Below are 12,282 nucleotides of genomic sequence, written 5' to 3' on the forward strand. Positions count from 1 at the left end.
CTCAATGCAGAGCCCTATGGAATGGGTTCTAATGGGCAGGGGAGGATATATGAATTGCAATTCATCCCTCTAGACTCCCAACATGTGTGAGCTGAACAGGGTTTCAAAACCCCATCCTTGGCAGAAAAATTAAAAGGAGCTCTGAAGTATGGTGGCTTGCCCTTTCGTACATCGCTTAACGAAGAAGGCGACAGCTTGGGTTCAAAAATATAATTTACTTACTTATATTCTTGCATTGGTTCACAGCAATTGCAGCAGTAAAAACTATGCAGGTGAAATGCTTATGCTTACAATATAACCAGCTTCAGGCAAGTGCCTAAAGGGGGAGCAAGTGGAGGCATAGCTGCATCTAATGCTGGGCAAAGGATGAGAGGGGGGGGGACAAGACGTACTATATGCTCCTCCCTCTCCAGGATACGAGGGTAAATGACATCATACAGTGCCCTGTCTACCAATTGTATTTCTATGGCCTGTGTATTTGCATGGCAGCAATACAACTCTGAGCATCTTAAAAAGCAGAGACATCACCTTGCCAACAAAGGTCCGTATAGTTAAAGCTATGGTTTCCCCAGTAGTGATGTATGGAAGTGAGAGCTGGACCATAAAGAAGGCTGATCGCCGAAGAATTGATGCTTTTGAATTATGGTGCTGGAGGAGACTTGAGAGTCCCATGGACTGCAAGAAGATCAAACCTCTCCATTCTGAAGGAAATCAGCCCTGAGTGCTCACTGGAAGGACAGATCTGGAAGGACAGAAGCTGAGGCTCCAATACTTTGGCCACCTCATGAGAAGAGAACACTCCCTGGAAAAGACCCTGATGTTGGGAAAGATGGAGGGCACAAGGAGAAGGGGACGACAGAGGATGAGATGGTTGGACAGTGTTTTTGAAGCTACGAACATGCGTCTGACCAAACTGCGGGAGGCAGTGGAAGACAGGAGTGCCTGGCCTGCTCTGGTCCATGGGGTCACGAAGAGTCGGACACGACTAAACAACAACAACAATACAGCTCTGTGGACCTAGCCCCTTCTCATGCTAACTAGCAAGAATATGCATTGGTTAGGTTTGGCTGCTAATCTCCCACAAGCCCAAAGTGGTAGTATAGTCAACATCCAAGAAAAAGCAAACTTACAGGCCCGCTAGGAGACTTGTAGCAGATCTGGGAGCACGACCGCCGGCATGCAAGAGCACAATTCCTGCCTTCATCTGTCCCACCCTGACAGTCTGGTCTCCCATTGCACACCAGAGTGTAATTAATGCAGGCTTCGCCACACTGGAATTCATAGCCCAGGCACTTCCTCGGCTTGCCTGTGTAACAGCAAGAAAAAAACCCTCAAAGACTGTACCAGCATTAAAACCTAGAGCAGAAATAAGTGGGTCTTCAGAATTCTTAAGGGGCCAGGCTGTTACAGCAGTAAAACCTGCACGCCTTTTTACCAGTGGGTTTTAAAGGCACTGAAGGAGGAAGGCATGCAACTGAGAGTTGAAGAGTTTGGTTTTCCAGTTCCTCCTGAGTCTGGTGATAAAAAGAGATAATGGGAGGAACTGCAAGGGGAGGGGAGGATTCAGCAGCAACCCCCCCATCCCTTTCACACTTTAAAATTGCACCTCCAACCCCACTGGGGCAGATGTGGATTTATTTTTTTAAGGTCTGCTGCTATTGCATGTACTTTGGCTTTCATTTTGTTCATCTGCTAAGGGAATACCACACAGCAGGGTCAAATCTTGCTCATGTTCTTAAGAGCGAAATGGGTGGCAGTGAAGACTACTGCACTTGCATTGCTGATGAAATTACTGCAGGCTCATTAACAAGCTTGAAGGAATGCCTACTAGGGCAGGTTTGGGGAACCAAATGTTGTACTATAAATGCCATCGTCCTGGGCCATGTTTGTTTTGGGCTGACAGGGGTTGTAGTTCAGCAACAACTGGGGAGCCAAAGGTTCCTCACTCTTGTATTAGAAGTTCTGATCCACTCTAGACCTAGTGCTGGGTGTTGCCATTTCTCCAAAAAGTGGAGAAGCTTTCTATGGAAAGTGCAGGTTGCTCCCTAACACAATGAAGCTGCAAGGCTGTCAAATCCACTCTTCCTTCTGCTATTCTAGACTAGCCTCAAGGTGTTCACTTGAGGATTTCCCCCTCCGTACTGGTTTCAATTTCTCCTTTACAGAATGTGATTTCTCTGCTGCTGAACAGCACAAGTAATTTCACCACCTAAGACTTTTAAAGGCAAGATATTTTTCTCATGGCTCTTGAATGGGAGTGCCACATAAGTCCAAAGGGGAGAGCTGCTCAGCAGTAAAGACTTTAAGCACCAGCAAAAGCTCTTGCAAGGGAAACTCGAAGAGTACTTACAGGAAGTCTCATCACTCCTGTCTCTGCAGTCTGCCTGCCCATCACAGTACCATAGGTCCGGGATACACTCAGAACTTCTGCATTGCCACTGGTTGTCACCGCACTTGTGCTCTGGCAAACTGCAGTCCTGCAAGAAGAAGGCATTCAAGCAAAAAGGGAACACACACACACACACACACACACACACACACACACACAATTTCTCCTTTGCAGTTTTCTTGTGCTGCAGGGATAACTACACAACCTAGAAATGGAGTTTGGAGCACTCAAAGGTACTTCATTTTGCAGCTGGCTGCTAAGAATTTGTGCTTGCTTAAAAAGCAACCTCTTTGTTGTCCATGCCCATCACAAATACTGTAACTTTTGGACTACCCAGGTCCTGTAGGAAACGTATGCGCATGCTTGCATGTAATTGTTACTGCTTTAAAAGAAACAGAATAGCTGTCTTCTGCCCTTAATATATGTTTGTAACTGATCAGATCTTTATAAATAGCCGATTTGATGGCACTCTGCATTCGTTGCCAGTTTACACACACACACCTGTTCATCAGATTCATCTTTGCAGTCCTTATCGCCATCACAGAGCCATTCCTTGAGAATGCACTCTCCACTTTTAGGGCAATTGACTTCATCCGAATGACAGAAATGTAGTTTTGGGGCTACTGGGCAGCCGACTTCATCTGAGCCATCCTTACAGTCACGGTCTCCATCGCAGTGCAGGGAGTACGACACGCACTGGCCACTTCTGCATTGGAATTCCTGATCAGTGCACTTTGCATGAACTGCAGGGACAGACAGCAGTGTTTATTGTTTCTAGAAAGCACCCAAGAGATTTCACTTATATAGGATTCATGAACAGTTGAATGCATTCTCCCCACAATGATCAATGTAAAATAGATTTAACACAAGCTACACAGAAATGCACCTGGGTTCACAAACCCTGTAAGAATTGACATATGATTCAGCAGTTTAAATTGTGCGAAGATATAATGACCCACTATCATATGCATTAGTCCTTCGACTGTCATAGCTCCAGGAGATGTGGATATTTACATATCCCTTTGGCAAATAAGCCATGATACTACATATGGGTTCAGGTTTGATGCCAACTGCATGTTTATGAATGGAACATCCTGATAATTCACACAACCAGGAACAGGAAAGTGCTGTCCTTGGCTGCAAATTGGCTGCTGCACCAACAGCTGTAACTGCACAGGCAAATCCAGAATGGGCCTTTGGGATGAAGAGATGCTACAGCCTCGGGACATCTACTGGGTTCAAGACCTAGCCCTCCAGCCCATTCTGAATTCATCACTCCATTATCCAAAACAGTCAGTAGTGCAAAGCCATTGGGCTCCTGGTTCAAGAGTTAAGCATCATTTGAATTAAAAAGTTTCTAGCAAGTTCAGACAGTGCCATCAAAGCTTTTGTTGCAAGCGGCGATGCCACCCTGCAGGTTCAGGAACAAGATTAAGATACTTTCCCAAAGGCAGCCTGATAAGACACAGCAGGTGGCAGTGTTAGCTCAGGGCATGTGTCTTATGCTATGCTTTACCCAAGCTATAGTCAGGAACTTTTGTAGAAAGCTGGCAATTTGGAATCCGAATGTACCCATTCGGGCACCGCTCGGCCAACTGGGTATTTGCTCACCGCAGCCCTGTTCATCGGTGCTATCGCTGCAATCAGGGCTCCCATCGCATAACCAACTCTCAGGCACACAGCGCACGTTGTTATCGCAGCGCAAGGCACACTCTGGAGTTGGCACCCAGCAGTTGGCTTCATCCGAGCCATCGGGACAATGTGGAATCCCATCGCAAAGGAACCTCTCGCGAATGCATTTGTTTCCGCTTAGACACTGGAAGCTTCCTTTTAGAAAGAAAGAGACAAGAACAAGTTAAGTTCAATAGCCAGGCCTTTCTGTGGGACTGGAGAAAGCAAGCGCATACTTCCTAGATTTAAAAAAAAGTTGACAAAATGATAGAGTAAGGTGGTCTATCACGAGGCCTTTTTTGGCGGCTCTCAGCAACGCTCTCCCCCGCCTTCCGAAAGCCAGGTAAACAACACTGGGCTTTGGAAAGGAGGCCTAAGTGCTCTGACAGGGTCCTAGATCCTGCTTCCCAAAGCCTAGTAAGTGCTTTCCCAGTTATGGGAAGAAGGCTTTTGGCAGGCAGTAAGAGGGCTGGGGAAGGCCCTCAAATTCTGCCCTTGCTCCCTTCCTTCCCCCCTAGTCAGCATGTCTAACAAGAGCCAATTTTTTAATAATTTAGGCAACTGTGTAGGCCTGCAAAACTTTGACCTTAGCCCAATCAGCCACATTTGTCATGCTAGGTTCTTTGTCTCGATGGGGTAGGAGATGGTCCCTCCATTATTAAATTTCTCCATATGCAGGATGGAGTATTAAGCTATTCACACACAGCATGGAAGAACTTAGTACCTGGTTCACCACAAATGAGGGAACAGAAGTCTTCATCGGACCCATCCATACAGTCCTCTTCTCCATCACAGACATATTCAAAGGGCACACACCCCTGCCCATCTAGGCAAGGAAGTTCAGCCCACCTACAGGGAACAGTTGTTAAGACAGTGGTATTGGTTGCATTTGGTACTGTTGTGGTCTTGGTGGTCTTGGGTGTTGTCGCCCTTGTGGTGGTCTTGGGTGTTGTCGCCCTTGTGGTGGTCGTGGGTGTTGTCGCCTTTGTGGTGGTCTTGGGTGTTGTTGTGGGTGTAGTAGTCAGCACTGTTGTCCTTGACGCTGTAGTCTGCGCTGTTGGTCTTGCTGCTCCAGCTGAAGTAGTACGGTTAGTAGTTGGTGCAGCAGTGCTTATGACAGCAGGCTTTGTAACAGGAACAGAACGCACTGCAATTAGAAAGTTAGCAATCAGTTCCAGTTTCTTCAAACTCCTGTTCACATTGCACTGACAGTTTGTGTGTTTGATGGCCAACCCTTAATCTTTATAGGAAAACACAGCACTTGAGAATAAGCGTTGCGGTCATCTTGTAGCTGCCAGACTGGTAACTGGGAGTGGACCCTGGGACCATATAACACTGGTCTTAAAGGATCTACATTGCTCCCAGTACGTTTCAGAGCACAATTCAAAGTGTTGGTGCTGTCAAGGAAATAAACAACTACCTGACTTTTAGAAGACAGTTGAAGGCAGCCTTGTATAGGGAAGTTTTTAATTTTTGATGTCTTACTGTGTTTTAATTTGTGGGAAGCTGCCCAGAGTGGCTGGGGTAACCCAGTCAGATAGGCATTATATAAATAATTATCATCTCATTTTTTTTGCAAGTGTGCCCCATCATCTAAAAGACAGTTGGCACTCCTGCCTACTTTGTTAGATAGGCAGTCCTTTAGCAGTTAGAATTGTTCTGCCTCTAGTCTGTTGGATCTGCGTTGTGCTTCTGCCTGATCCCTTGCAGATGAGAAGCAGGAGTATAGGCCTAGTACATGTCATGGCAAGTCTTAGGACCCATTCAGGGTTGGGGAACGCTTTTGGCCCAGCAAGCCAGATCCTTACCTCCCCACCTGGCTAACTATGATAGGTGGTCAGGGATGATGGGAATTATAGTGCAAAAACAGCTGGAGATCCTAGTTTGGGAAACACTGTGCTTGTGAATGTGTATGTGTGAATCACCTTGCAAAAATGGACCAAAGGTTTATCAGGTAAGAATTTCTCTAGACTAGCAGTGCCTGGTCCTGTGTTGAATGAACCTCGCAAGCACAGCATGTAGCAACATGCCCAGGACCAAAAATTCATTTCAAGGAAAGACTCAGAGGTGATGGCCATGAATTAAGCAAGTTGAATTCCCAACTGTTTAAAAAGCAAACAGTAGGTTTCTACAGCTGTTATAAGACCCCTCCTCTCCTGCACAATCGCATGGCCTTAATGATCAAGAGCTGCAGGCACTATGGGAGACAGGAACTCTCATTCCCACGCAACAATTGCAGTGAACCATGGTCCAAAACATTCAGCAACTGAACTTCTTACCGTAGCTTTAGTGGGCACTAACAGTAAGCCAAGAACTCATGCACTGAAAAGAGGATGTAAACATGTAGACCAGCAAGCATTTTTCTGCAGCACATATTTCATAGGGACGATTGAACCACACGCTTTGGTAAGGCCCTCTGGCTGTTTAAGTGCCCAGCATAGGAATTCACAATGATGACAAGTCAGTTTACCTGTTCTCAAATTTGTGTCAAAGATCATCATTGCTTTCTGTACATTGGCTACTTGCACAGCAGAGGGCACCCCTGATCTTCTGTTCCAGACCACAATGGTTGTTTTGTTGAATGTCACCAAGTAAGGTCCATATACAGCAGCCACGCCATGGGTCCAATTCTCTTTTATACTGTATGTCTTGCGTGTGATGAGGTTCAGCACCTTCAGCCCTATGAACAAGGAAACGCTTATTATTCCATCGCAACAAGCAACCAAAGTGTGCTGTATATTTACACAAGTCACAGCACAACTAGTTTCTAGAAAGTTGAATGGGACAGCCCAGCAACCTTAGCAAATAAGGGCTCAAGCCAATATTGTTTTTAAAAGTTTTTTTTTAAAAACAACAACACACACCCATACCCTCAAAGCAGTTAGCAAGGAAATACAGTGGTACCTCGGGTTAAGTACTTAATTCATTCCGGAGGTGCGTTCTTAACCTGAAACTGTTCTTAACCTGAAGCACCACTTTAGCTAATGGGGCCTCCTGCTGCCGCTGCCCCGCCGGAACATGATTTCTGTTCTCATCCTGAAGCAAAGTTCTTAACCCGAGGTACTATTTCTGGGTTAGCAGAGTCTGTAACCTGAAGCGTATGTAACCTGAGGTACCACTGTATTGCCTGTTCTCAGACTAGAGAGTGGGAACTGCTATCAAAAGTGGGCTTTGCAGTGGCAATGTTTGTTTACTGCTGCACAGCTAGCATGAGAACCATCAACATGTAATTTACCCAAGTCTTTGGAAGCCCAGAGGAGGCTACCCGAGCTTATGTCCAAGGCGACTGGAAGATCTTCTGTCCAGGCTTCCTTCCCCACTTCTGTGATACTGCTTCCATCAAGGTTCAGCCTCTGAATTGGTTTGCCACTTTCTAGCCAGTACAAGAATGCTCTCTTCCAGTCTAGGAACAGGTGCCAGATAGCAGTCTTCGCATGATAGAGAACCTTCGTCGTCATGCCAGCAAAACTAGTAACCTTAATTTCAGTTCTGCTACAGGTTAGCCAATATAGGTCCCCAGAAGTTATATCAACAGCCGCTTCACAGACTAGGGGAAAAAAGCAAATGTAAAAAATTAAGCTTCTCCTTCCAGTCTCAATGGAAGCCCAGCTCATCAAGGACGTCCACTTGCAAAACCAACTTCCATTTCCCCTCCCTCTTTCTCCCTGCACATCCTGAAATTGGCTCGGGGTGGGGGGGAACCTTGGTTAGAGAAGTGCCCCAAAACATTAAGTGGTTTGTGCCAGCCCCACACGCTTTCTTGACCTTTCCCTGGCCATTTGCCTATAGGCTTGTCCACACTTCCCCTGGTTCTGTGCCTAGAAAGCACAGGGGTCTAAGCATTTTTGCCTTTGCGCTGCTGCTTTCCTCCCCCACAAAACCTGCTCTTTAGCGCTCAATCGGTGCAAACATCAAACCAGATGACTTGATTGACATTTGCTCAGGTTCAGTGGTAAACAGTGAGCCTTCTCAGGGGAAAGCGAAAGCATGAATGAGCCTTATGATGGGTCGTTTTTTATTGTCCCAATCTGCTAACACGGCCTGGGGTAGTAATCACACCAATGGTAAAATTCCGTGCATTTCGGGGACACATTATGTTGCAGGTGTTTCCTTTGTTTGTGGAAGGAAAATCGTAAGTGGTACCTGGCTGAAATTTGGGGGCATTGCACAGGTGTCAAATGTCCTGGGAGGATTACCTGGAGGTCTTCTGCTGTGTGAACTGCACAATGAAAAGTGCACGGGGGCGGGGGGATGAGTTACTTGCCGCACAAAATAGGATGAAGGGTAATCTTTAGACTAAGCTACCAGCTGCAGAGGAGGATCAGTTCCTCCATTGGTTTTGCTTTTATCCTTTGCGTATTGCCACAACTTTAATCCACTGTCCTCACTGCATCTGCCAAAGCTGCCATTGCTCTTTCGCAGCTCTTAGCTGAAACACTCCTTGCAGAGGGAAGGGTTGGGTTAAGTGCTAAGGGCTTTTCAAGTTACAGGAACATGGAAGCGAGCCCTGTGCTGCTGGGAAACTACCGTATTTTTTGCTCTATAAGACTCACTTTTTCCCTCCTAAAAAGGGGAAATGTGTGTGTGCGTCTTATGGAGCGAACGCAGGCTGCGCAGCTATCCCAGAAGCCAGAACAGCAAGAGGGATTGCTGCTTTCACTGCGCAGCGATCCCTCTTGCTGTTCTGGCTTCTGGGATTCAGAATATTTTTTTTCTTGTTTTCCTCCTCCAAAAACTAGGTGCGTCTTGTGGTCTGGTGCGTCTTATACGGTATTTCCCAGACCTCTTCCCACTGCAAGCCACCACAGCTAAAGCAGAGGTGCTGAACAGGTAAGGAAGCTTCCTTACTTCAGACTTCAGAAGGCGTATCTTTCTCTGAAACATTTGTCATCATTGGTACTGCGAGCACTTAGATGCCCCTCTGGAGGTAGCTGTAAGGTTTCAGTCAGATGTGCACATATTTTCTGGCCTGTCTACAAATCCTTTTAAACGGATGCAAAGCATGAGCTCTCCCATAGACAAAAGAGCCTTCTCCAACGGGCGAAGATTCCAAAGCTAGTTGAAGGTAGAAGTACTGCTTTCTACCCCGTCCCTTTCCTCTTTGTGCAACGCACTCCTAAGAAGCAGCAGAATAGGGACCTTGCTTGTTCTGCTACGGCACTATCTGTCAGATCTGTGTTTGAAGACTTACTGTACTCGTGTGCAAGGCCTCACTGGCTTCTACGGCCTTTTGCTTCGCCTCTTCCCTGTCCAGAGCACAGACCGTAGACTAGAGATCCTAAAGTTATGTTGAGTCAAGTAAGAAATCAGGGGTTACGGCACTGCGGCAGCTGGACCACATTGTGCCAAACACTGGACTGCTTACAGGAAGTGTATCCATAAGATAATTATGCCATTAACTCTAGCTGCAAGGACTGAATCATGAAATGGGTGAAGAGGTAAACTGCTGTTCCCTTAGCATCCCGCACTGTCTGCATGTTGATGCTTTAGGGAGTAAATATAGTCTGGAGCAGACTGGAAACCAACCAAGTAAATTCTCTTCCAAACCCATTTCTTGTCTTGCCATCATCATTAGGAGTTTGTTTTAGAAGTCCATGCTTCATTTGTGTAGAAGCTCTACAGCAATGCACAGGAGCTCACCTGGCGAACCTGTAGGAATTATTAGTTTCGCTTTCGTCTCTTTAGTGAAGCGCATCAGTTCTCCTTTGTCATTAGTCCAGTAGATGAATCCCCTGCTCCAGTCCATGTCCTGGAAGTAGATGTTTTCTGGCCACTCCTGAATCACTTCATGCTGCTGCAACACTTTCCCCTTTGGGTCAACTTCCAGCTGGTAGATTTGCTTGTTAGTAGAATACAAGACATTCAGCACTGCAGGAAGAGTACAGGAATTGAGGAACAGGTCTTGCACAACTTGCTAGCCATCCCAGCTCAGTGTCACCGTATTATTCAACCCAAATACTGCTCTTGCTATGATGAATAGAACAGGTTATGACTTCAGTAGTCACCTGGGCATCTTATAGGCTTGATACCTGCACCGTCTGATTTTGGTGCTAGAGTAACAAGTTGATGCTCAAGTAGTCATGCTAGTTGCTCAGAGTCAGTTTAAAGCTACAGATGGGAGGCTGGGAAAGCATTTACTACCACAAGCATTCTGGCCAATTGGATTTTGCATTTATATTAAAGCCAACTGAAGACAGACCTGCTTTAACTTTCTATGGCAGGAAGGCTGAAGTAGTCACCCAGCCTTCCCACAGCTCCACAATGCAATGTTTTGTTTTCTTAAGTGTGTCAAAACATGGGGACGGACCAAAACAGGAGATTCAAAACAACCCTGTCTGAAACTGAGCTTCTGGGACTGTGTGACAGGTTTCTAGGCAAATCATGGACATATCTCCATTCTAATCAACAGCTAGATAAAATTTAGCACCAGCAGTTTCTCATAAAAACCCCAGAATGCAATGTAGCATAAGCTTATCTGAACACTGGTGTTTAACCCACCCCACAAAGAGGGATTCTCAAAGTGGTTTGTGGAAGGATTTTCACTCCAGATTTAAAAGCACAAGCCTACCTGCGCATTGGTTTGAAGGCAGCAGGAAGGTGCCATCTGGGCAGGCACACCTGTAGCCCTTGGGATGAACAGGTGACAAAAGGCAGATATGGCTACACAATCCAGGTGCACAGGCAGCTGTGTTACCTAGTGACCAAGATGACAAGTTAGACCAAGAATGGTCCACCCCTTCCTAAGTTGAATCCAGCAATTAAACTTAAGTTCCCGTGAATGCACAGACCACGTGTATTGCACACAACTGCTGAAGTTGATGCCAGCCACAGAATTCAGCAGTATGAGAAGATGGTTCTCATTTTCAGGCTCACCCCATCTACAGAACTTAGAACATGTATAAGACACCAAGGCAGCTATTTAGATAGCAAGAGCAAGCAGTTGTCTAAACCAGAGTTTTCCAAACTTGGGTCGCCAACTGTTTTTGGACTACAATTCCCATCATCCCTGACCACTGGTCCTGCTAGCTAGGGATGGCGGGAGTTGTAGTCCAAAAAACAGCTGGAGACCCTAGTTGGGGAAACCCTGGTCTAAATCATACTTGGAGCCACTTTGAGATCAAGCAGGTTGCACGCTGACAGAAGGAAGCAGGCTCCCCCAGGAAGATGCTGTCCAAAGTAGGATTTGCCTACCCAAGCCTACCCTGAACATGTAGCACCAGCCAAATCCCTGACCACCTCACATTTACAGTACAAGTGTCATTGCAACAAATGAATGTTTGAAAAGTGCCAGAACTCAAATAGCTAGAGGGCCAAATTGCCTATGCGGCAGGTACATAGAAACCACGTCCACCATTTCACCAAGTCAACGCTCCTTGAGCCTGGGACAAAATCAACTGGACTTCAGTTTGTAGTTAGGTTTCAAATTAAAATGTGAAGTGCTAGATTTCTAAAGCTTTCAGAGAGAAGAGTTAACATTTAAAGGATGTGGTTCTGGGCACCACAGTTCAAGAAGGACACTGACAAACTGGAATGTGTCCAGAGGAGGGCAGCCAATATGGTCAAAGGTCTGGAAATGATGCCTTATGAGGAACGGCTAAGGGAGCTGGGCATGTTTAGCCTGGAGAAGAGGAGGTTACGGGGTGATATGATAGCCATGTTCAAATATATAAAAGGATGTCACATAGAGGAGGGAGAAAGGTTGTTTTCTGCTGCTCCAGAGAAGCGGACACGGAGCAATGGATCCAAACTGCAGGAAAGAAGATTCCACCTAAACATTAGGAAGAACTTCCTGACAGTAAGAGCTGTTCGACAGTGGAATTTGCTGCCAAGGAGTGTGGTGGAGTCTCCTTCTTTGGAGGTCTTTAAGCAGAGGCTTGACAACCATATGTCAGGAGTGCTCTGATGGTGTTTCCTGCTTGGCAGGGGGTTGGACTCGATGGCCCTTGTGGTCTCTTCCAACTCTATGATTCTCTGATTCTATGAAAAGCTACTGAAGACAGTATGTTTTGTCTTAGATTTCCTTAATAAGCACATTTCTTTCCCTTCCAAGGTCCAAGGATTCTTGACCAGAGGACAGACATCTACATAGAGAGTGGGGGGTGGGCTATACTTCAAGGCCCATGGGCCTTCTAGCTCTAAAGAGATCTTAATATTTTGTTCAAGGCTGCATTGGGGACGCACTCCCTACACAGGGATAGGACTCCTTTATATTGGACACTTCT

At 46.1% G+C, this 12,282-nt stretch overlaps 1 protein-coding gene across 1 annotated transcript in view; it reads right to left on the reverse strand.

Moving 5' to 3' along the window:
• The window catches only part of LOC128405020 (prolow-density lipoprotein receptor-related protein 1-like), a 44,841-nt gene that overhangs the window by 18,133 nt on the left and 14,426 nt on the right, over positions 1 to 12,282 (reverse strand). The window contains exons 12-20 of the mRNA XM_053371188.1: positions 10,629 to 10,754; positions 9,701 to 9,928; positions 7,296 to 7,607; positions 6,531 to 6,740; positions 4,785 to 5,207; positions 4,001 to 4,216; positions 2,891 to 3,132; positions 2,351 to 2,477; positions 1,131 to 1,306 (exon numbers count right to left, since the gene is read on the reverse strand). Coding sequence (XP_053227163.1) covers positions 1,131 to 1,306; positions 2,351 to 2,477; positions 2,891 to 3,132; positions 4,001 to 4,216; positions 4,785 to 5,207; positions 6,531 to 6,740; positions 7,296 to 7,607; positions 9,701 to 9,928; positions 10,629 to 10,754 — 2,060 coding nt within the window. The remainder of the gene's footprint in view (positions 1 to 1,130; positions 1,307 to 2,350; positions 2,478 to 2,890; positions 3,133 to 4,000; positions 4,217 to 4,784; positions 5,208 to 6,530; positions 6,741 to 7,295; positions 7,608 to 9,700; positions 9,929 to 10,628; positions 10,755 to 12,282) is intronic.

The sequence above is a fragment of the Podarcis raffonei genome, chromosome 17 (assembly GCF_027172205.1).
Source record: "Podarcis raffonei isolate rPodRaf1 chromosome 17, rPodRaf1.pri, whole genome shotgun sequence".
NCBI classification, from domain to species: Eukaryota; Metazoa; Chordata; class Lepidosauria; order Squamata; family Lacertidae; genus Podarcis; species Podarcis raffonei.